This window comes from Takifugu rubripes, chromosome 13 (genome assembly GCF_901000725.2).
Source record: "Takifugu rubripes chromosome 13, fTakRub1.2, whole genome shotgun sequence".
Taxonomy (NCBI): Eukaryota; Metazoa; Chordata; class Actinopteri; order Tetraodontiformes; family Tetraodontidae; genus Takifugu; species Takifugu rubripes.
The window spans coordinates 14,644,631-14,669,938 of NC_042297.1; the positions used below are offsets into that span (position 1 = coordinate 14,644,631).

The window sequence follows — 25,308 nt, forward strand, 5'->3', positions numbered from 1 at the left end:
AGCACGCAGGATTTACAAAGTCCTTTTAGGATTTAAGCCTCATTGTTGACTGGCTGCTTTCAGAGATGGACATTTAATAGCGATGCCATCTGTGACTCACACACAAAACACCAAACACCAAAAGAGAAATCCTTTGCTGAAGTTTTCAGAGAATTTCATTCTTTCTTTCCCAAATGATAACTGCAGCGAAGATTACCATGGCATTACCATGGCAACTGGAGGTTTCTCCAGGTACAACAGACTTAAACCTTCATCAAAGTCACTGCAGGAATGCAGGAACTCTGGTTTTCCACTTTCAACGGTTCAAACACTCATTTTGTATGTTTAAGCAGAAAATATCTTCAATCAATGGCCCAGGGTGTTCTCATTAACATGATTTTTAGCTCATAATCTGGACAGAGATCACCTTAAAGCGAAGGGGCAGCAGCTCGGGAGCCGGAGGTAGAACTAACATCGGCGTCAGTTCAGCGTGAGGTCAGGGAGGAAGATGAGAGCCGCCTCTGCCGCTCGCCTCCCGGGATCCTTTTTCATTGTCTCCACGACTTTGGATTCCAGCAAAAGAAAACAATTTAAGACAAAAAGACAGAGCAGGCGTGTTTTTATACGGGGCAACCAAAAAAAGAGATGGAAAAGAAACACAGTTTTTGGGACTCCTTCTGCCAGCAGCAACTCTCCCACCCGGATTGTTCCTCTGAATCCCTCCATTGTATGCCAACCACAAATCCCACACTTTGCCTGGAAAAGCAGAGAGGAGACATGACTGAAATATACATAGGAATTTTCAGGGCTTGGATGGGAATGACCACAGATTTTTGTTTGTACTTATAGACGGGAGCACAAAGTCTCAGCCCTTTTGCTTCTCATGTCTTTGCTCACTGCAGCTTCATCCATTTTAGTTCCGGCTGCACGTAGCTTAAATGACCAGGGTTGACGATTCCAAATCTGGGTTCCGTCCTTTCTTTCTTGGGGAGTTTATAATCAAACCCCTCTTTAGTTTTACGGGTAAACTTAATTGCAGGACTTTACCGGCCGCCTGCAGAAGTTCAGGGTCACGTCAAAAACACCGCTGCCTTGAGCGTCAACGCAACGGCATAGTCGAGCTTTTTTGGTCAATATTGTGCTCTTTTCCCTCCAATTTATCTTCCCATTAAAACGGTGTTGTTGAAAGAGTCCGACAGGATGTCATTATTCCATAAACACAGAACTTTCTCCTCGCAAGGCCCTGCTGAGGTTAGTTGTGTAATCTCTCACTTATGCGCTTTATTTTACCACTGCTGCAGCCACGCCAGCACTGTTTTCCATCGCCACTGATCCATTTTAACACCAGGAAAGGCCGTACTATACGAGCACACTCTTGAGGAGCTTTTTAATAGCCGGCGACTGCTTTCATTCATTTACTGGCTTTGTGGTTGCAGTCGGGCAGTAAAGAACTAGATTTACACCCAGTTGGCCTGGTTTAAATCACCTTATTGACATTTTTTATCAATAAGTAGGATGAATATCATGGAAGTGTCATGCACAATGCAGGGTCATCATTTGAGCAATACATGAGACTTAATGATAACTGAGGGTTTTTCCTTGTTTTGAGCCATTAAAGGGGGGGGGGGGGGGGGGGGGGCGATTACTGTGCTGGAGATTGGTTTACATCTACATCTGAACAGGTTCTGTGACTCAAGCACCATTTCACTGACTTGACATCAGTTAGACTCAACAGACACCCCCCTCAGAAACACCCTGATAAATGCATCCCATTGCAGATATGACAATTTATGCAGCGGATTTAATACAAATATTTTACTTTATTGACAATGTGTGTATGGCATACTTTTAAATGGAAATGTTAAATCATGAGACAGAAACCAGGTTTGTCCTATTATTACAGTTTACATTTTGCATAACGGCATGGAGAAACTGTAACGCTTATATAGAATCAAAAGTGCATATTCTTGTTCCTTTTTTGTTTTATCAATATACACATTACACTATACATAAATAATTGCATTGTAAAAATGACTTAAGTATTTACATGTACAATATACTTTAATATATATAAATTTATATTAAATCTAGGTAGATAACAATAAGGATACTGGGTCAGGAAGGTGGGTGTCAGCCTGGGAGAGTCTGTGTGCTATCTGTGGTTATTGAGCAGCACTTCCAGCCAACACGGACAGGAAGTGATGAACTGTCTGGAGTAGCAGGGACCCCATCCTTTAGCAAAACTGATGCGAACGCTGTGGGGGTCCCAGGGCCCCTCCTGGCTCTCAGGTTTCACGCCATGCTCTGCCATCCAGCTGGAGTGCTCGTAGTCAAACACTTTGAGAGAGAAGCCAGGCATCACTCTCTTCACGCTCAGCCCTCGGGCGCTGGGCGGGTCCAGAGTGGGCGAGTGGACAAACACTGGGTGCTGGCTGCGATTGTACACCCACACGCCGTCCGGCTCCCTGCTCAGCATGATGCCGTAGCCGATTTTACTGCGTATTTGTTGCACGCTGCTGCTGCTGTTCCCTCCACTGCCGTGGCTGTGCTGTCCGTGGCCTCCCGGGCTGCCGCGGCGCGTGTGGTAGGCATTGGCGTGGAGCTGGCTGAGACAGAGGCCCGTGCCTTGAGGTAGGTCGTAGAAAATGTTGAGCGAAGGCTCGAAGGCTGGATACAGTCGACCCACGCGTGTGCGCTGCTCCCAGTAGGCAACACTGCACCAATGAGAGCGATGACCACTGGAAGCGGAGGAGTCGAGGGAGGTACCAGTGTCTGCAGGGGGGAGGGAGGACAGTAAGGTTAAATATCTCTCTGTTTTTGACAGAAATTCAACCTGAAAGAGGGACAAATATGTCACATTTTACCCTTTGTTCACATTGGCATAAATGAAAATGATAATTCCAAATTAAAGTGGATCTGTTCCTTTTGAAAAATCTGAACGGCTTCATCAAATTTGGCCCCAACAGGCAATGCTGAGCAGAGGATCTCCTCCTCTGACATCCCTCAACATCTTCTGTCCACAACCCTCCTTCAGGTCTGGAGTTACAGAGGAGTTAGAGAGCAGAGGGGAGGGGGAGGGTGGAAAGCATTCAGCTCTCTGTCAACCTAGCGCGAGCTCGTGAACCCTTGACCCCCCCAGCCCTCATGCTATCAGCTCACATTAACTCCCACACAGAGTGATGCCATTATTTTGCTCCAGAGACTCCATTGACACACAGGATTTAAAGACCCATGAGCCTGTGGCCCCATTCCTTTCATATTCCAGCTTGCACCCCCTCTTCATCCACCAGGGGCCAGGACGACTGCGGCCCTTCTCCCATTAACAAGTTGTTTTTGCGTGAAACCATCAGCGAAATTAGGCTAGGTGCGTTGTGTTTGCACAGCAGCCATTTTCATTTCAAGGCGAGGGGGCAGTAGTACGAAGCGCTGGAATGAGAAGGAAGAGACGTGCGTGTGGGTGAGCGTGTTCCGAACCACAAGTTCACACACACACACACACATGCACACACACGCACAAATGCGCTAAATGATGAGATAGGGCCTCAAACAAGCACATGTACACACACAAATTAGGCTTTCTGATCCAAAGAGTGTGACTATAACACACACAAACACACACGCACGCACATACACACACTCTAACAAACACAAAATTGCTCTTCTCATCTGAGGCCCACGTGTGTCATTAGTGAATTCCAAGCTGGCAACTCCTGCGCTCTGGAGTTTTTACAGCTCTTCAATAAGAGAGTAGGCTGCACAACTAACAGGGTCTCTCTCTCACACACACACACACACACACACACACACACACACACACACACACACACACACACATGCACATGCACATAAGCACACACACATGTAGTTTTACAAGTCATGCTCTTCCCTGTAATAAGGCATCACAAACATGTCTGGGGATACACGGGGAGTCTTTATGAGCTCTTGATCAAATTAATTCCCAAGACTTAAAACAAACTGGGACTTCCAAGTTTTGGGAAAATTGTGCATTTAATATTATAAGACGCAATAGTAGGGCAGCTTTCCATCAGTTAAACAAACAAATGATTTTTGGGAGGAGCACATCGAACAAACGTTGCAGTTTACTGTCGTAATGTGCCTCTTTTTGGTTCCCGTTATCTTCCATCGTGTTAACAAATACCAGACTGGAGGCTTTAACTGCGACTGGACTTGACACGAGCATGTTTGTTTTGTTAATGCTACCTTTTATGCACTTTTTGCAGACTTTTTGGTGGCCATGGAGATGTTTTGAATTTGTATCCCGTTTATCTCGTTAACAGTATCGTCACCCTCATCTAGTGTTGCGGTAAGAGCAATAAACCAAACTCTAAGTTAAAAACTAAGTTGAGGTACACTAAAACAACCCAGTAAAATAGTTGAGACTTGTACTTAAAACCCGCTCTATCAAAGAAGGAAAAAGAAAGCAGCAGTATTCTCATGATGAAAAGATGTTGTCCATCCCGGTCCAATGTGGAAACCAGCTCTTGTTTCATTTATTCATCTAGAAACTGCTATGAGGGTACTGGAGACAACCCCAGTGGTAACCAGGTGGGAAACAGGCAGACCGCCAGACCATTCACTCACTCACACTGAGGGCGTCTCAAATTAACCTCATTTGCATGGATTTGGACCAGGCATTCAGAGAACATGCAAGTATAGTATAAAAACTAAAGTAGCAGATATAAAACAATGAGATTTTCTGGCTTCTTCGGGACTCATTTACCTGTTAATGTGTGGCAGGCATGTCTTTTTTTTGCAGCTCTGAGTGGTGCAAATGCTTTTTTTTCATGTTAGACATTTACAGTCTCCAGAAAAGTGACTAAAACTAGTTGTAGGAACATTCCATCACAATTTCCAGCAGTGTTTTGACAGCGTGAGTGGTACGGCATGTCATGTTTAATGTTTCTGGCACCGTCCTCGGTGTCATCCTGCCTGGTCTGGCTATCATCCAGCTAAAGGTATGAGTTTGTGTTGCTGCAAGGAAGACTTAGGATGGAGTAGGGAGGGGGAGGGGGTGGGGCCAAATTCTTCAATGGAATTTTTAAAGACGGGTTCAAGCTGGAGGTTATCAGCGTGTTTATGTTTGAGAGAAGGAAGTCAAAGAGCTGCGTTTTAGCGCGCGGCTTTGTAAATGTGCGTGTCTGCGTCTGTACGTGAGGGCTGGCAGCAATTACCGCATCTTGCAAGCATTTTAGTCAGCCACCATTTAAAGATTCTGTTTACCAATTAGATAAGTAGCCGTTTCATTTCGAAGTCTCTTAACGCCACACTCATCCGAAATGTCAGCCCTGAGCAAACATGCTCAAATGGGAAAAAAATTTGATTAAGTAAATTAGATTAATAAGGGCTTTGTAGTTTTGTGTTTGGGCTAATAAAAAAACAGTAGTAATCAAAGTGCAGCTCGAATATTCAAGGTTTTTTCAACACTTCTAATGTTATTTAATTTGTTTCTAATTTTTAAAAAAAAAACTTTATTTACCATATGATGTGCAGAACTACTATTATTTAAAATCTCAGAAAGCACCGAAGAGATATTTGTTTCAATATTAACCTGGGACCCCCTTCATGGGCACTATAATGTGCAAGATAATTTTTCTACCTGTAAGGGACTGAGCTATGCTAGTGGCTACAACATTTTATGTCATCATCTAATGCAAAATGGAATAAACGTTCTCTTCCAATTCTCTGAAACCTCCCAGAAACCTTTCCTTAGCTCACCTTAACCTGCACTTAAAAGAAGTCAGGAGCCAACAGAGGAAATAGAACAATAAAAACAATAGAAAGACTGATTGAGGGAGCAGGGAAATGAGGGAGAGAAAGAGTGAGGTGAAGAAAACCTGCCAAGCATAACCAGCATCCATGGAAAACTGAAGAGAGAGAAAGAGACTGTGAGAAAGAGAGGGGGAGAGGGAGACCCTTGTCTTTCATCCAGTGCCAAGGATTAGATTCCCCTCCAGTTATTAGACTCTTCCACTGCGCTGAAATAAGTGGTTGGATTGGGAAGAGGGAGGAGGAGTGAATGCAGGACAGACGATAGAATTCATCCACTGGCCATCCTGACCACCGTCGATTGCCTTGAATTTGCGTTTATGATTCAATTTCCTGAAGTCCTTTGCAGCATTTTTTGAAATAGGAGAAATAAGAATAAATAATGGAAAGACAAACAAAACACCCCCTGTCTGCAAATGGTAGGGTCTGGGTTGTTTGAGACAACTATCATTACAGGGCAACTTCAATCCAGCAAGCCACATTTAAGCTGGCGTCTCGACTATCTCCACCATCAGAGGACTGCGTTATCGCCAGACACGGGCTTTACAGTGGAAAACACACACACACACACACACACACACACGTATACGCTGTAACAGAGGTATTGTGATACCCTTCTACAAAGACATCTGTCCCTGTAAAGCGGCACATAAAAACAACTCCCTCCATTATTTTAGCCAGAGTCTCAGCAACATTTTCTGTGCTTGCAGGGCATCTACGTCACAGGGAAAATGCCGTCCTTCTTCCGGGCAAAGAATCGTGTATAGAGGTGATCTCCGGGAGGAAGAGGGAAAGTCAACAGTTTCCTGTATTTCTCCTTTAAAGTGCAAGAAAATGTAAGGAATGTCTCGGATTCTGTATCAATCACCGAATCCAAGACAGACTTTGTTGCAACCAAGACACCAAGTCTGCGGCACTTCTTTCTACACAAAGACGATATTTGTAGGAAACATTTACGCCATAGAACTCAAACCGGTGATGCACTCAATCACCCTTTGTATCAAATATGAAAAACATTTTAACAAAATAACCAGTGCTGGAGAATAGAAAGAGATATGGAGTTTAATGGCACAACCATTTTATAGCCTTGATATCCATATATCCTGGTTGTGTCTGCTTGCTTTTTTCAATGTGAGCAGCTAAACGAGAGGCGGGTGGTGCTGGAGTTTAAGTCACGCCTGTATTCTTTGTGAGGTGTCACAGCAATTTCCGAATGAAGTGATTGATTGTTCTGTGTATGAAATCTCCAGCGTGTCTCCAACGATGCCAAACAGTTTGGATGGTTCAAACAAATGCGTGGCATTCCTGTTGTGTCTGACGTAATCACGTTCATTCATACGTTTTTGTATTGTGAATGAGATCGGGGAAGACAGTCACATCAAAGGGGGAGCTGGAAATGTCTTTAGAGGCAGCCGATAAGCTGATCCGCTGACACTTCTGGATAAGTGAGTTTTGTGCTCCTGATCTTTACCTCTTACATGCAAACGCCAACCCTGAATTCTGCCCATATATCGATGATCACCATGGATGTATGCTCCAGATATGATGAACAGGTACAGTAACAGTCAAATGTGCCTTGGGTTCTAAAAGGACCCATAAGTCGCGATGACTTTAATCTGGACAGAGACAGAAGCAGGGAGAGAGAAGCGGAGCTCTGCAGTTGACAAGCCTCCCCTCCCAACACATTCCTGGACAGGCCCTCTTCCTCAACACTTCCTCCCCCCGTCCAGTCAGTCACAGGGGTCAAGTCGACAAGTCTCTTTGAGCCTCACATGGTCGTCAGTGGCCCTCACTGAATTTTGTACGCTGGTTGGCACAGTCACCTCATAGAAAGACTCTTCAAGTCCAGTTCAAGTCTCACTGTGTGGAGGTTAATTTATGTTCTCCCCGTGCCTGCGTGGGTTTTCTCCAAACCCCTCAGTTTCCTCCCACAGTCCAAAAACATGCACATTAGTGAATGGTTTGTGTGTCATGTGATTGACTGGTGACCTACCCAGTGTGTATTCCCGCCCCATCCCCTGAGACCCTGAATAACAAAAATGGATGGATGAAACTCCACACACCTGCTGTGACATCATGTGGCATACATACGGTAGCTGGTGCAACCATTGTCATTCACTCTGCATACGTCACAGTACAGACGTTAGCAACAGTAACAGGTCTGGTACTAATCAGTCCCATTATTATTTGGTTTATCAGAGCTTCTATGGAGAAAGGAACTACCCAGTCCAGCTGGGAATGATCATTTGCATATGGAAGGCTAAAAAAGCTGCTTGTGAAAGATGAAATGCAGTCTGATGACAAGCGGCAACTTCAGTCACTTGGCAGACAGGCGTTTGATGGGCCGGTATGACTAAATTCAGATTAGTGCAGCTTTCCAATGAAACTGTTCTATAGATCATGTCTCTGCCAGGCTTTAAATAGTCTGTACTGCGATTGGTTATGCTCACCTTCAGGTCAACACCATTGAAATCAGTGAAGTAGTATAGAAAGACAATGGTTAAAGGGACAGTTTAATTTATCAGGTGATGTTACAATAACATGTTTGTCTCCTTGACTAAATCTGCCATCCAGTTGCCCCGCCATTCACATCCAACTTGAAAACATCCATCACATGTGTCTCCAGCTTAAATATGGAACTTTGTCCCACTACTTAACAAGTGGTAAATGTAAAAATGTCTCCAGCATATCCTCAGTATTCTCTGAGAATTGGCCTTTAATGGTTTCTTGCAGCCCAAATCCAACAACCAGTTTAGTTAAAGTTGATCCACTGTTGAGTTGAAGGCTATAAATGAGTTAGTCACAGTGACCTTAAACCGCTGACCAACAAAGTCTAAACAGTTTCTCCTTGAGGACAACTGAGACCTTCAAAACGTTCCTGAGATGCGGTCTTTGCTGGCATTGAGCTGAGGTCACAGTGATCGTGATCTTTGAGTCTTTCAGCAAAACTTTCAGGACCAATAGAGCATCTTGCATTTGTGGAGGTGCAGAACTCCTGTATGTTTAAGAATTTAATGCTTGATAGTCAAGTTTGCATCCAAATTATCTATATGGGACTAAATCAACCCAGTGGACGTGATCCCTAAAATTCAGCTACAAATAATTTACCAAAAAATGTACAGAGATCAAAGCACGTTTCTTCCTGTTCAAAGTAAAAACATTAAACGATGTGTGTCAGTAATTATCATGGACAAATGCTGTCACACACACACACACACACACACACACACGCACGCACACACACACACACAAACTGACTCATCAACAGCTACATCACCAGAAAAATCCTCAAAAATGCTGTTTCCGTCAAAAAGCATTACAGCATTATTACACCATTAATTTAGTGCTGCAACTGGGACTCGGAGCAAAAGCGACATTTTCCAACATTTCAGAGCGCCGGAGTCTGTCGACATCTGCAAAGAATCTTTAGGTTCAGCAGCATGGCAGGATTCCATTAAAAGCCAAATTGCGAGTTGGCAAAAACTCTGAGGGAACAACGGAAAGCCACAGCCAGTCCTGTAATTTAAACCTTATTTTAAATTGTGATGGCCTGACAACATAGACTCAAAGAAAGCGGGTGAGGAGAAGGGTAAGGGAGGCAGAAAAAGAGTCAGAAAGGGATTAAAACGTGTGTAAAACACTGTAAATACAGGAAAAGGTAACTATCCCAACCATTTTAGCCAGGTTGTCTAGATTTAGCAGTGTAACATCTAAGCAGCCGGGTATTCTTCAAGTTACCACTTTTCCCCACATTATTCACTTGCATTTTAATGACTGAATTCTCGGGCCAGAACCAAAACAGCTTTATTTTTGTGCGTGACATAAAATCTGACTGTTATTGTGTTGGCTTTTCTCAGAACGACAAACTGTGTTCAACAGGGATGCAGGAAGGTCACTAAGTGGACGACGGACAAACAAAGACATCACTTCCAGAGTCCTGTCTCGCGCCAGAGCACAGCAACATGCCTGTTTTGTTTTACTGATTAAATTTAGTGCAGAGGTTTTATGTATCAAGACCACAACGTTCCTTCAACTTAAAACAACGAGCTGGCACCGACTAATCCATTAAAATGTGGATATTGATATTTACAAATATGCATATAAGTCAATTTAGCTAAGAGCTTGTCAAAAATCCTGATAATAAATAAACATGGCCCCTGTTTGAGCTGCGTCTGAGGCTGTGCAGCCTCGTTGGAGTAAAAAAAAAACCCAAAAAAACAGCCGTGGCGGAAAATATGTGAGGAAATGGCAAATGGTTAATGGGCCAGTGCTTGATGTTGAATTCCATAGTCTAATGTCTCTCATTCAAGCATAAGAGCAAGTGTTGTACACGTGCCAGCAAACAGGCTGGAGGTTCAGGTCACTGAGAGGACCCGTCCCGACTAAGGATAGAATCTCTCTGAACACGCCGTCATCTGTGTTTACACTTTGTCTTTGTCTCATTCTCACCTCTCCAGACTTTCGCCGAAAAGCAGTTGTTATCTATAATACGCTTGTGACCTATCTTCTCCCAAACCTCAGTAGATCATTTACTAAACCATGCCCAGCAATGTCCACATGGACCGACCCTGAAAGCCTGGCGCGTTCAGGACAAAAACACAGAGAAACTCTAGTTAAACTCCTAAAAATGTTCTCCAAAAATCTCAGTTTAGACCCACGTTTCTTAAGTATTGCGGGCGATACGCTCAAACATGTATCAAGTATCACTCCCCAGAGCCCGAACCCCAGATCCCCCTCCCACCTCTTTCACTCCGAGACCCTTCTCCCCCTCACCTTTCCAATTTCCCAACATTCCTGGGCCGTGCCCCATCAGTCAAAGGGCCAATTCATGGGGTTAATGCTGCAGCGAGTGCAGACAGGGCTTTGAGGCAGGATGTTTGGCCGATACCTTGCTCCGCTTAAGCAAACAAGTCACCAAAATATGATTACGGAGGGCAGAAGGATTCTACTTCAGTACATCCAGGCCATACTAATGTCCACTAAGTATCATTGCTTTACTTGTTTCCACATGTTTCAAAGGCAGCGCCTAATCACAACAAGATGGGCAAATGTTTGACAAGTATAATGATGACATGTAGTAAAAGCTGACAGGGACATCACTTACTTTTTGCTATTGTCTCTTTGTGGATGTTTATGGATATTTAGAATAAGTATAACAGTTAGCAGAGTTAATGCCAAGTTCATACTTGTACACACAGAACATAACCTGCGGTTGATAGCGGACATAGATGTGGAAAGAAGTAAGAAAGTCTCGGCTTTAGTATCTATTGTCAAACATTTTATTTTCCAATGTATAATTTCTAATTCATCCAGTATGAACGGCAGATGACTCTAGATATGCATATAATTATGCATTTCACCATACTGGCAGGTGCTGCGGTTCACTGGCGTAGCTGTACGCTGCAATACCAGGAATGTCCACTAGGCACGACAGTAAATTAAATAATAATGGGTTTTTTTCACTCGGTGAGAAATAGACCTGATCTCCGTCACTGCCCGGCGTGATTACATCGACAATTAAACCACACCATGAACATCGATTGACACTTTCTTAAATCTATAATTGTTTCTTTCATCATTGGGACAACACAGTCTGTATTTTCCCTTGTAGACAGTTTAGTTATCGAATTGCAGACGTTTGCCTTTTCGTTTAAGGGGATCACAAGAGCCAGACCTGTACTGCCATTTCCCTCCAGCCGCTGCTTGTTTGTGACGCTTCAATTTCTGATTCGCGTTTGATATCTGAGAAGTCGCTCTGCTGGGTTGAGATCATTTGGCTAAATTGAAGAATATTACATTTCGTTTTATCACAAACTGGTTTGTGTTCGTGACCTGGAGCGTGAGGTCTTCTCCTGCTATTTTTGCAGCATTTGCCAGCGTATATTGACCTGCTGCACTCATCCTGGAGAACATCAGGTCACCACTTGGAGATTTTTGCTACTCACAGAAGCTGCAGAAGCAACTGACTTTTTACAGCAGCCAACGCCTGACATCAATGACAGTTAATAAAAGGCAGAACAATGATTCCCCCTGTAGCAAATCGCGTGATTAGTGTGTATGTTTTGTTGTGTGTGTGCGTTTTCGTCCCGATAGAACCCCTATGTGAGTGCTCTGAGACGATCTTATCACCGAGTCAGACACAAATTCCTCCCTCTCTACCTCCTGTCACACACAGGCACGCATGTACGCACGCGAGCACACACACACACAAGCACTGACAGAGGAACGATCCTTAGGAGATATAAGACTCCAGATTCCAGTAGAATTTCCCTTTTTCAAGACAGGGATGTGGTTTTAAAGGTACCTCGACTGATCGAAGGATAAAAGAGCTGAGGGCAAAGGTATGTATGGGCCACACCCTGCTGCAGCTTTTTTTCTTCAAGCTAGGTTATATAGCTGCTTTCTAAGCAGATTTTTTTTATAGATACTAAAGTGCATGTTCAGCTCTTTATTCAGTTTTAAATAAAACATCACAGGCTTTATGTCAACGGATCACCTGCACAAAAAGATCCATTCACTCTTTTGACAGATCGAACAGACATCAATGGCCTTTTTTAAGCTGTAGAAAGTTCTTTGATATGGCCGCCATGTTGGGTTTATCCCCCTGCTATTGTGTCAGCTGTAACTCAAAGAAAGGACTCATAACCTGCAAAACTTTGTGACTAAAGCTCCATGCAGATTTCTTGGCTACGTCTGTTCAGTCGACTCTCTTTCCTCCTCACGCTCTTGGCCTGTGCTCCAGTTCTTGGCTCCAGTGTTCTGGCGTGGGGGCAGGGGATCAGAGACCACACACACATACGCACGCACACACACACACACACACGCACACAAACACACCCAAACACTCCGCACACCTCATCTTGTAACATCTTGGGAGCAAGCGACTGTATTTTGGAATGTCATGAGAAAAACAAGGAGTCGCCGTCTCTCGCTGCTCTGATTAAACACAGATAAAAACTAAAAACAAACTTGCTGCCTTGATGTGAAAAACAGGATTTTTGCACCTTTTTAACCAAACCTCAAAATAGTGTCTTATTAAATAAGGTGCTTTTAACCTTAAGCTGAACACTCGTGCACTTTCAGCTCATCAACAGTGTAACAGCTGAATATGTTGTAATTAAACAATTCTGAGTACATTAATTGTCAATTTTCAAGATGAAATCCAAATTTAAGGTGTGTTGAGACTCAAAAATGAGTACAGAGATGCTACAATGTTTAGCTGCATCATTTCTGGTCAGACTCCTCAAAGATGGGCAAGTGCGGGGACGATCTCAGCTTTTCTAATGTGCTCACAATGTGCAGCCTGGGACACAGAAAGCATCCAGAAAAAGTTTCAACTGTGAACTTTGGTCGGTGGGGTGGGCTGGATTTACAAGGCATATTTATTCCACTCACACCACCTCACCAGTCAATCCATCGTTTGATGGGGGTGGGGGGGGGTTGTCGTCTAATGTCGCGAAGATCTCCCCACCAGACCCCGGCACATAAACAAATAAAGCTCCAGTTTCATCATCTAGAGGGGGCTGTTTCCTGTCCAAACGCAGTGTTCAGCCCCCTCTCCGTTTCCACTCTCCGCATATATACTCACGCACACAAAACTCTACACCTCTGCCTCAACAGAGCTCCCCCGCCCCCAAAATGCCAGCCTCTTTCCACTGCTCAATTGCCGAGAGGAATGGAGGGATTTGAGGGAAGAAAGAGGGGGATGGGTGCTTGTGGAGGCAAAGGGGATTGGGAGTATGCACGGGGATCTTATTGCAGCTTCATCCCAGTGAAATATTTTGCTACGGTGAAAGTGCAGGGGGAGAGAGTGAGACGGAAAGGTTATACCGCCATGGCATCTAGATAGCAAGAGACCCCTAAATCCCAGCGGAGACCTGCGTGCACCACTGACAATGGAAGCTCTATTCGGGGACTTTTGTTTTTCCAAATAGGGTGAAAACCACAAAATATCAACAGGAAGATTAATTTATCCTTTTACAGACCGGTGGAAGGTAGCGGGTCAGAGGATATGCAAAGGTGAAACAACAGGTCGCTTCCTAACTTCTGATTTAAAGCACCGCTCATTTCCTCCAACATACACTCCAATACTGTTCCCACACACGGTTCTGCAACAGTTGTGCAAGGAGCTCACCTGTGTATTCTCTTGGTGCGATGTGAGGTGCACTGGGGAGGGGCGGGGGCGCCGTTTCAGTGTAAGGCAGAGTTGAGTCTAAACATGAGGAAAAAGCAGAAACAGCGAAGAAAGTTCAGGTTGTCGTTCAGCAACAGTGGTAACCAATGGCGACAACGTATGACAAAACATACTGCATACGTTTAAATTAGAGTGAAATTAAATGCGTTTCGATTTATCGGAAGAAGAGTTTGCCTCGCTACAGAGCTTGTCTCTGTTCACGCCATCAGAGCCACACCACTATCAGCTGGAGATGGGACCGTTTTTGTTTCCAGTCTAAAAATGAGAGCATGACGACACTGTCGTTTACTGGTTTTGTTAGGTGGTAGACATTTTTCCAAACTCACCCAGTGGCTTGTGTTCATCTGAACAGGACAGAGTGTATGGGGGAGGGGGTGATTCTGGAAATGCAACAGAAAGTAGGGTCCGGTTAAAGGCTGCCTGGGTTCGGTGGATTAACTAATGCATGAAACTTTAAGCGTTGACAGTAATGTCAATATTCAACAGGTAGAACTGGTAAACATTGTGCTGCAAAGTTATTTTCTCCTTTTCAGGTGAACCTGTATCCCAAAAATGCAGTGTAATGAAAGCAATCTTACTTAAAATAACTAATAGTTATCCTGTTATTGGGGTTTGATGTCTAGGTATTTTCAAACAAAGAAATGCTTGACTCAGGGACAACATATTTGAAATATCTTTAAATAATTCAGCTCAAATACAATTTACAAAAAAGCAATATAATTAGCAGTGTTTATTCATCTGCATCTTCCACATCCTGACGAAGGCGTTTCTTTTAACTCTTCTGATGACTTAAGTAAAGCAAAGCTGCTGCTCTGATACTTGCTCCAGTCCAAAGTGGACACGGATTTGCGGCTGCGGTCCCTTTAAGAGCGGAGCCAGTAATTGCCGGAGTCCTCAGTCAGATACCCAGCGAGTCAGTCTGGCGCCAGGACTATGCAAACTGTATATTATCGGCACTCCTTCACCTAAATAACAAGAGGAGGACCTCCTTGTCAGAGAAAAAAAGAGCATAAGTGCAACTTGAGCGCAACCTTTAACTGGATGATGTGGAAAGCAGCAAAGCTTTGCGCCAGTATAAACTGGCGTTAAGAAAATAGTCTCAAAAAGGAGTACAGGCAGTAAAATAACAGTGTCGGTGACAGCCGTTCGCAGGGGTTTTCCGCGCTGCATTCTGCGCTTTAAAGTTTATAATAGGAACATATAGTAATCGGTTAACACGCCTGTCAGTGTGCGTCTTTACTGGGGGAAATGATCATATTTTAACGTGTGTGCTCTTTTATGTCATTAGACAATTTGCTAAAGCTCTGACTGTGGTGCAAAATGCATCTTTAGCTGCAGGTAAATAACATAGTTATAGGATATCCATGCTGTTGCTTTTTTCAATGGTGCAACTAAAGCTCTCATTTGGAGGCGGAAAGTCCAAGAAAAGTCGATATTTCACCTTTATGGGATACACTTATTCCCCCAAAGGCCTTCTGACTGACTTGGGCCCCAAGAATTCAGAAATGAGACCCATATGGGCCCGTATGAAGGTGTGGACACTCCATGCTCAGCCACAGCCCTCCCACTAATCGCCTCCCGGTGCTGAAGTGCTTACCTGGCCCACATAAGCGGCTGTAGTGATACGGATTGCAGCACACGTTTGTGTTTTCCACTGAGCCGAAGCTCTGGCAGTGGCACAGCGGTTTGAGTCTTGCTGAGAACGGCAGGTCGCTCCAGCGGTACATCTTACACAAGAGATACTGCGGGGATACGTGATGGGCACCGAGTCGCAGCTCAGTGTTCGTCACCATGACGCACTCACTGGACCCTTTGGTCTCTATAGTCCTCGCCAAAGCTTCCAGATTCCCGTCTTTGAGTCTTTTCAAAAAAGCGTGAGCCGTGCTCCCGAGTTCGTCCTCCCGATCCCCGTGCCTTGATGCGCACTGACAGGGCTCCCCCCCGTCTTTTCTCGAGGCACAATAAGGGCTGCGAGGTCTGAGATCCCATTCCCCAAACAAACAACACGTCACCGTCCTACTGTCTCCATCCTGTCCCTGCTGAGAGCCTCTGTGCTCCGGGGCGCACATGGCACCCCGGTCATCCTCGCTCTGCTCCTCTTCCTCTCTCTCCGCGCCCTCTGTCAGGTCTCCACCGTCTCCGGTCAGTCCCGGAGCCGGGTCAGCGTGCGTCACCGACCGCGGCTCGTGTCTGTGGAGCTTTCCTGAGTGTCTGTCACAGTGACTTTTGCGTCCTCCCTCGCCTCGTCTGCTTCCATCGCGCCCGTCGCTCTCGGTGACCAGACGGCTTCTCCAGAGTCGCCGTACAAGACCTGAGCGTCTCGACTTGAACATACGACAACCTTGACAGTTTTGGATGCGTCCCGTGGGTCCCGTCCGGGTCCCGGGAGATGCCACATCGATTTACACGCGTCACGCAAGACCCGGAGTTGGAGCACGGTGCGCACAACATGCGCAGCCGGTGGTTGCCGTTTTCTGGCTCTTCCGCAGCATTAGAAAATAATAGCTTACTCAGTCATGCGCTGCGTTAAACATCTCGGAACTGCTCGAAGAAGAAGGCTGCACGCAGTCACTGCCCAGTGACCCTCTGTCGGCAACTCAATTAAGCTCCAACTTTTGCCAACCCTCCCACAAAGTGTTCAGCTCCCCAAGACTCTGGAGATCCGGCACACAATCCGCAACGCATAGTTAGACCCCACAAGAAGCTGTATCAGCTTACAGCAACAAAAGGAGCATCAAAAATACAATTCCAAAAGTTTGCTTAAAGTTTCCTTCCTTGTGAAAAGTCTCCCGATCCCGATTTAAACCTGCAGTGAAACCCCAGCGTGACCGCCGTGGAGGTTGTAATCCCACTGCAGACAGAGATGAACGGGGACTCCAGTGTAAAAGTCCGGGACGGATTCCGTGCTGACAAGTTGTTTTAAAGAGAGCTGGAATTACTCCACTCTCCACTCCCCTGTAAGTCTTTTTTGCACGAGCACGCGCCAATACGCACTCACAAACACCCACAGTACCCCGCGCACACACGCGCCCCTGCGTGCACACAGTTTAGTGAAGCCAAGCAGAATATACGCAGTGTTGATTTTCAAAATAAGACTACTACTGCGGCACCAACCAATATCCGGCACCTTAAAAAGAGGTTCTTAAGACGTAATATCGAGGTTTTAAAGAAGAAACAAGCTCTACGTCAGATGAAAACTGCAGAAGTGAAGCCATTAACAACTTGATTTTAAGCATGCAGAATTATTCTTAATATGAGGACTTTGCAATTCTACCTTTATTTTGAAACTAAATTGACAGATTCATGCATATAATTCTTTCTCACTTGACTCCCCCCTCTCTTTCTCTCTCTCTCTCCCTCTCGCTCTCTCGGGGCCCCAGAGGAAAGCTCTGGAGCCATTGGTTGATTCCCGCCATCATGTGCCAGTCTAGACACTTTGGCGGCTGGGAGCCGCACTGATTGTTGCGCAAACACGGTTTCAAGTTTCCCAACTCTTAAAGACGCAACATCCTGTTCTACTGCTGTGTTCACTGTGATCACACACATCTCGGAATAAATAAGAAATAAAAAATTAAACGTAATAATCAAGGCCTTCAATAAAATAAAATACAAATTCAAAACTCTATACAAGCAACAAATATACAAAATGTCATACAATAGATCATATTATATTACATGTGATTAATTGTTAATACTCACGACATAAGAAGTCTATTTACGTGTATTTAATGGCAGGATATCTTAAGAGGATATGCTGCAATGCTTTCTCCCAATGGTGGGTGGGTAATGGTCGATGTGGGCGCCCACCCTTGGGTCACTATAGTTATATATGTTTTGAATTTACCCTGATTAATGTATCTATTTTTCATCATAATGAGTACTTGAAAAATGCTCCAGGTCCCGGCATTAAGGAAGCATTCAGGGGAAGTTACTATTGGGGAGACTGAGTGCTTTGATTTGCAATATAAATGCAGATTTGAACATTCCAGAGACACAGACAGAGATGAGAGCTATAATGGCCATATTATGAGAGCGGCAGCATTAGGAACAAAGAAGATCAGGGGTGGATCAGGGTTTCCCCTGTGGCATCAGTCCAGTTTTACCACCATCCATCTCCTCCACTGCTCCAGTGATACTTTTAAAATCTCTGCAAACCTCCGTTGAATAGAAACTTGTTATCTTTTCTGGAGTAAAGTTTGAACCGAGGATTAGAAGTGTCAACCCGGCACGTTACTGACACACTGCTGTGTATGCATGCAGCAGCAGAAGTGGTGATTACAAACTCGGCTGGAACATGTACGAGACAACCAGGCTCACCGAAGAGAATCGGGTTACAATGATGTGTGTGTGTGTGTGTGTGTGTGTGCGTGCGTGTGTGTGTGTGTGTGTGTGTGTGTGTGTGTGTGTGCGTGTGTGTGTGTGGTCACAGAGGGGTACTCACTGGGCACCTGTTCAAAATATGTTCCCCTGTGTAACTCAATCAGATGGCCAGAGAGATGTCTTTTGGAAGAGTTTTGACCAGAGTTCATTTCAGGGGGGAGGTAAACACCATCAGAGTCACAAACAAGGTAATAGTATAAATAACAGCAATTATAATAATAATAATAATAATAATAAGCCTGCTAAAGCTCATACTGGAGCTCTCAAATCTAACTTATGCAGACTTAATGTGTCTAAAACAAATAGACAAAGATTAAAAAAAGAAGTAAAATAAACTGCTTTTCCATTGACCTGTATGGTTTAAAGCTGGGACAGCACTAAAATAGCCATCCCTGTCCCACTATACTGTCCCCAGTGGGACCACTGGGATTGGCTCCAGGAACAAGAGGAGGGTAACAGGGAGTAGATGGATAGGCGGGTTATAACTGCGCCTCTTTGCACGCCTTATTAAAGTGCCCCTCAGGAGATACATAAAGTGTTTCGAATTTGAAGTGTTGTACTAATGTGTCATGTTGGAGTTAATTAGCAACAGAGATAAATAAAAAACATCCTGAGCGCATAAATCAAGACTCAGCAGTCTGTTGCTCAACACCCGCGAGGTGAGATGGAATTTCTGCGGCAACACCGGGACGGTTTTTGGTGCATCGTAAAGTGCATCCAAAGCTGGTGATAATGGTCACATAAAGCAACGCAGATGTAGAGTGTGATAGTAAAGGAGCAAGATCAAAAGGCCCAGCCCAGAGGAGAATACAGCAGTTATTAATGTGCGTCACACAAGATGGGATTAATAATGCCTGTTATCTCGCTCCAGTCTTCTGACACATCCTGTGTGGATTCATGTACCAATAAAGTTTTAATGGAAAGTTAATGTAACAACGTACATGTGATTTGGACAGAGAGAACTTTACTGTGTCTCCTGACTGAACATGAGGTTCTCATGACTTTATTGTCATCTTCAGGCAAAGATGACAATAGTTTTACTCTAGTCTGTCAGAACCAAAGGTGAGTGAGTGAGAGTGTGTTAAAGGTCCAAACCTGGAAGTCTGGCTGGAACTAGTTAGGTTTGATCTGTTTTGATCCACGTGTTAGAAATATTTTTTACTCATACGCCGTCTGAAACAGAATGACGGGTGGGAAGCTACTAACACACACACACACACACACACACACACACACACACACACACACACGCACACACGCACACACACACAGGAAGACCAAAATACATGGGGCTGTGCCTGTCTTTGCTAATATTACTTTTTACTGAATTTGTGGGTTGGATGTGTGCTCTTAAGATATTTGTAGAGAGTGAAGCTGCCGTTTAAATCGCTGGGAGTGAATTGGAAAAGTGCTGATTTTATTGGATCCACGGTAGAGGTTCTAACACAAATAGCCAAAAACCTGGACACCAAACCCCCACAAGATAAACAACCCTTTTCATAGGATTCAGACCAACGATTGTTTCTGGCGCCATGTAAACATGTTGCTTGTGGGGTGATAAGGTGTGTGTGTGTGTGTGTGTGTGTGTGTGTGTGTTGTGTTGTGTTGGGGAAAAGGTAGGTGGTGGCGTGTAAAGGTTGGTGGGAGTGCAGACAGGGTGTCCGGCACCAAACCACCTTCTAAAATAAACTCAGCCCCTGTGTGTCTCTCTGTATGTCCACTTGCAGACCTGTGGGCTCCAAAGCTCCAGCAACGGCAGCAGCAGAGACGAGTCTGGGGCCAGGCAAGCCGTTACAGGAATAACATGTCATCAGCTTCATCACTCCCTTAATGACTCTCCTCTGGACCAGAGACATAGCAGACAGCGCACAGCCCCACCAAGGCGGCAGTTCTTTCTACCCTCCTGCACACACACACGCACATGCACAAAAAACATTTGTGTCCAACACTCGAAGGCCTAATGAAAACATGCAGAGGTGCCGTGGACAATGTCGCTGGAGCCAGGCCATCCTGTACTCCTGGATCCCACACACGCTACTAGCGATATTTTCTTCAAAAAAGAACCTTTTCCTTTATGGTTTGGCTTGTTTTCCATGTGCAGTTCAGACATCTACAGGGAGCGTAAATGTATGTAGGGCTTCAAAAGCTGGTCTATCATTTTTTGGATGAAATACATACTGAAATAATCATACAACAGATATTCTAGATGATAATTGTTGTGAGCCAGCAGTGACCGCTGGCACGTGCTGTGACAACCAAAATCATTTTGGTGGTGAGAATTTTTTTAATTTGAGACAAATCCAGACATCAAAGCTAGTTGAGGCTAATGTTGAAAAACTATGATTACCTCCTCCAAGGAGGTTGTTGAACGGCTGGCATTTGTTTATTTGATAGCAAATTAACCCAAGTTAAGGAGAAATTCTAATGAATTTTTCAGGAAATGTTGCTCAATAGCAAAGAAACAGATGATTCCATTTTGGTGCTGTTCCAAATTCTGGAGAAATGTGTTTCTTGATGTTATGACCTTTAGCACCAAAATATGATGCTAGGATTTACAATAAAGACTAAACTGCTGCAGCTGGGACTGTTGATAATATTAATATACATAACTGATTGATAAAATCAGATTAATAAATCAACGGAATAAAAGCAGATTATAATAATTGAAATTTAGAGCTTCTAACAACTAACAAATATAGAAATGGAGAGAGATTAGGTCCAATACAAAACTCTCCACACAGCTGGCAGCACTGCCCATGCAATCCAGAGCTGTGAGAAACTCTGGAAAATAAAACTTTCCTTTTCCAACTGACATTAAGATCGCTGTGAGATGACTTAGGTCACTTCCACTAAAGTTCCTTCTGGCAGCGCAAATGCCACCAGAAAAAAGGTGAAAATTAGCTCTCACAGGAATTTCTAGGTGGCTAATTTCCATGTCAATTCTTAAGGATACTGGAGAGCACTTTTCATTTTCTTGCAGGTAGATACAAATATTCTGTGCAGATTGTACACAGGAAATGAGGCAACAGCTTGATTAGCGAGAGGTCTTATGCTAAAGAAATCTTTATTTATCATTTCATAGCAGAGTTGTCATTGAAATAATCTGCCAAATACTGCAGCGAATACATTAAAATGGCACAAAACCATGGCAGACTGCAGTGAATACATGGACGTCCAAGTGATCGCTGTGATTCAAGAAAGGCCAGTTTTCCCTTAATGGCTGTCAAATTATTGCCTCTCACACATCCGTGGAACCTATTAGCTACTTGGCTGTCATTTTTTAGTCTTGGCAGTGTGCTCTGCGTTCAGTCAGACTTAGCCAGAATATGCAACAAAAACCAACACAGCGGGCGGGCTTTGTCTAAATAGAACAGTGAGTTATGAATTTTAAAATGGCAGCACAGTGTGGCTGTTGCAGTAGGTCAGGACCAAGAGCATGAATGTGAACATCCACCAGTGTCAGCCCACAATGTTCAACCAAGTTTGCAAACCAGAGATTATCCGTTGGCATGGCTGCAGTCAGATTTGCATAAAGTTATGGTAACTGGGTAGGCTAGCTTAGCATTCTATTCAAACTCAATTTCACCATGGCTTTTGCTTTTTTTAAACCAAACAAACAAACACAAAAAATCAGATGCTGCTGCTAAATTGAGCTAACTGCCTCCTGAAAGGGTAAATTTAGTGGAAGGATGTGGAGACGTGTACCATCAATCTTCTTATTCAACCTCAGATATTAGCAGAAGTCAAGAATTTGGCTGAACTGCCTTCCTTGTTAACAGCAAATCAGCACACACCCATCCTCGTCGGCTGGACCTCTGGCACCAGAGAGGCTGTAATCAAGTCTCGCTCTGCCCTCTCACACTTCAACTATAATGCTCTGCCATTCCACTGAAACTGAGCTCAGCCGCCCTTTCGGTTAGTGTTCATGGAGTTGTTTCTCTTTTTTTTTTCCAAAGCCCCTCAAATTTATTTTCTTTCTTCCTCTCACGCTAACCACAATCCACTGGCTGCACTACTTAACTCATAAATCACCATTAACCGTGTCTCCGTTCTGACAGTCACAAATTAATGGTGAACAATTTATGACACAACTAGAAATTAACAATTACTCTAGATTTTCATTGTGGGTCTAATAGCAGATAAATACTAGATGGATTTGAGATGGAAAAATGCAGCAATGATTGTAGTTCCAGAATCAGCGTCACAATTGGAGTGCCAATAATGTGATTTTTACAGCACTATGCCCTCAGAGCAGGCATTTATATGCAAAAATGACAAGGATAAACATTTATCAGGAAGACTCAACTAGAACCAGACTCCTTACCCCTGCTGGTGGCAGGCTGGGTGGAGGAGGAGGAGAGGGGGGGGATCAGACAGAAAGAGGAGATGTGAAAACATGTCCATCAGACCTGTGAAGACTCCCAACCAGTCACTGCAAATCTTTATCGGAGCAGCCTGGTACATAAAAAAATAGTGTTCCATACACATACTGGGGTCAAGCACAATAGTCTGATTAAATGGTCGCCGCCAGTCATATCCAAATCTTTTTACCAGTTCATGTAAACCTATGGGTCAGTGAACGCCTCGCTCCTTTTGATGGAAGATCCTGTTCACGACATCCTTCCTTCATAGTCTGTCAGTTGGAACCTTTGCTAGAACAAAGGCTTAACAATTAATCTTACATTTAGCAATCATTTATAGGTGCTCCCTGAACGTGTGCAACAGTTTCTATAAATATTTGTGAGGCCGCATATGTGACTCACACCTCCTTCAGTTGATATACTTCAGAGGATTATTATTATTATTATTATTATTATTAATGCTAAAAATACAGTTTGTTGCATCAGAATGATAAACATAAAGTACCAGATTTATACGGCAAAGCCTACAGAGAGGCCAAAGGTTGTAGAACATGATATTTGGGAGTTTGTTTACTTTCACATTATTGTATTTTGTTTAGACTTCCATCAGGGGAAACTGTATCTCAGAAAATGAGGAAGGAAATGGAATGAAAACAAAGGAAAAGGAAAAGAACCCGGTGTGATGGAGCCCACCGCTAACTGGTCCAGGTTCAGCAGGCGACGCAGGGACGGTGGCACCACGGCTGCCCTGAGAACGCTTTATTTATTTACTTTAAATGAAAGCACAAATGTCCGACCCAGATCATGAGTGGAGGGCTGACTTATTTTGGGAGGGGCGTCATTGGAGAACAAAGGATCAAAACCTCATTTGAACAGGAAGTTGTGGTTGACGGTTGGCGCCTTCATCCAAGGCCACCGTGGTGGCAACGCTGCTTATTGTGATTGCTAGTTACCAAAATATTAGGCTTGTCTGGGTGTGTTTTAGTATTTAGAAGTCTGTTTGATCCTAATAGAAAAACCAGGCAACATAGCTAAATTAAGAATTAAAAAACATTTTAAAATTTTTGATGACAAAAGAGAGGAAGAAATAAAGAGTTGAGGCTTTGCTTTGAAATATTTACACTTTTCACTTGGCATTTTATTTCATAACTTCGGCCACAAAGTCTTATTTAGCCAGGCCAGACAAACAGAAAAGACATTTTCCTCCCTTATGTTTGTTTTCATTTTTGATTCGATGAGGCTGTAATGCCACGTTTATATTTCGGACTTTGTATTTTGTCACGTAATCACATTTCATAACGCTTTATTTATTTATCCAATATTGAATTTGCTGGGTCTCCATAGCAATCAAGGATTAAACCCTCTAAGCTTTGCTTCTAAATAACCGGTTGCTGTGTTTATGCGCCGACTCCTGCAGAACTGTTTCACCAACGGCCACTCGGGACTGACGCCTGTGTCCAAATACGCCTCATTCAGCTCCAGGCTTGTGTGCTGCTGAAGTGCTGTACATACATCATGTTATGAGCCTGCGCACTTCATTCAGAAGGAATTCCTCCAGACATTTTTCACTCACATTCCTACACGCACGGTGAATTATTTACAATCAATTTAGCTACGGAAGAGACCATTTATCAGTGTCACCCAATTCGCTTGTTTGCCCTTGAACGTCTTCGTGACGATCATGGCGTGTTTCCTTAATCAAGAGTCAAACATTCTTATTTTCACCATCTCTGGCAGGGGATGTCTGGTGGACGGAGTCCACGACCTTCCTAGTGAGGGTTTGGGTGACAAACAGGGACCAACTCAATACAGAGTCCGAGCTCGAGGACTAGAACAAACTTTGAGATTGTCGGGATGTTTCAGCTATGATGGACGCTGCTGGTGATATTTCCCTTCAGGAATGGGGCCCAATCAAGCAGTAATGCTGGCTGTACCGATGGCTGATTTCATGTCAGCTGTAACTGTTTTTAATTTTACATCTGCTTCAAACATCATTTTTAGAGGAGGTAGACACAACAGTGTTTTCTTCTACTTATTGGCTGCAACTTTTAGGTATTTGTTGACAGGAAAATGAGGGAAGGTATAGCGTGCCGCAAAGGTCACCGCTTGGAATGTTGTGATTGTACGCCTTAATCATCAGGCCACAGACCGACAGGCCTTGTCTGTTATTTTTCTGACATCTCTTCTGTTTTTTCTTCTGAGCTTTTATATATTCCCCAGATACTTTGGGAAGTGCTTTATTACAGATTTTCTTGGACTACAATTTGTCATTTTATTTATGTATTTATTTATTTTAGTCCTTCACTATACCGTGTGTGTGTGTGTGTGTGTGTTCTTGTACACAGTACATAATGAGGACCAGAATGTACATTTCCCCTGCACAGTGGGTATCTTTTTGGGAAGTGGGGACATTTTGTCTGGTCCTTAGAACTTGGCTCTAAGGTTAAGGTTAGTTGGGTTTATGTTAAGGTTAGCAGTTAGACACTTATTTGCAATGTAAGAATTGAGGTAAAGGTGATAAGTTAGATTAAAGTCCTTGGGTGTGTGTGAGAGATATTTTGTATTTCATACACAAATGTACAGAAACAGAAAAGGAATTCAGTTCGT

General features: G+C 43.8%; 1 protein-coding gene across 2 annotated transcripts; it reads right to left on the reverse strand.

Moving 5' to 3' along the window:
- Positions 1-1,779: 1,779 nt before the first annotated feature.
- LOC101078620 (mothers against decapentaplegic homolog 6-like) lies at positions 1,780-16,962 on the reverse strand. Of its 2 annotated transcripts, XM_011609986.2 has the most exons (4): positions 15,558-16,962; positions 14,287-14,340; positions 13,901-13,978; positions 1,780-2,751 (listed from the first exon to the last, which is right to left on the reverse strand). In XM_011609986.2, the coding sequence occupies exons 1-4, from the start codon at positions 16,291-16,293 to the stop codon at positions 2,132-2,134; spliced, it is 1,488 nt and encodes a 495-aa protein (XP_011608288.1). In that variant the 5' UTR covers positions 16,294-16,962; the 3' UTR covers positions 1,780-2,131. The 2 variants fall into 2 exon arrangements, with proteins under 2 accessions (XP_011608288.1, XP_011608289.1); XM_011609987.2 differs by lacking the exon at positions 14,287-14,340.
- Between the last annotated feature and the right edge of the window lie 8,346 nt (positions 16,963-25,308).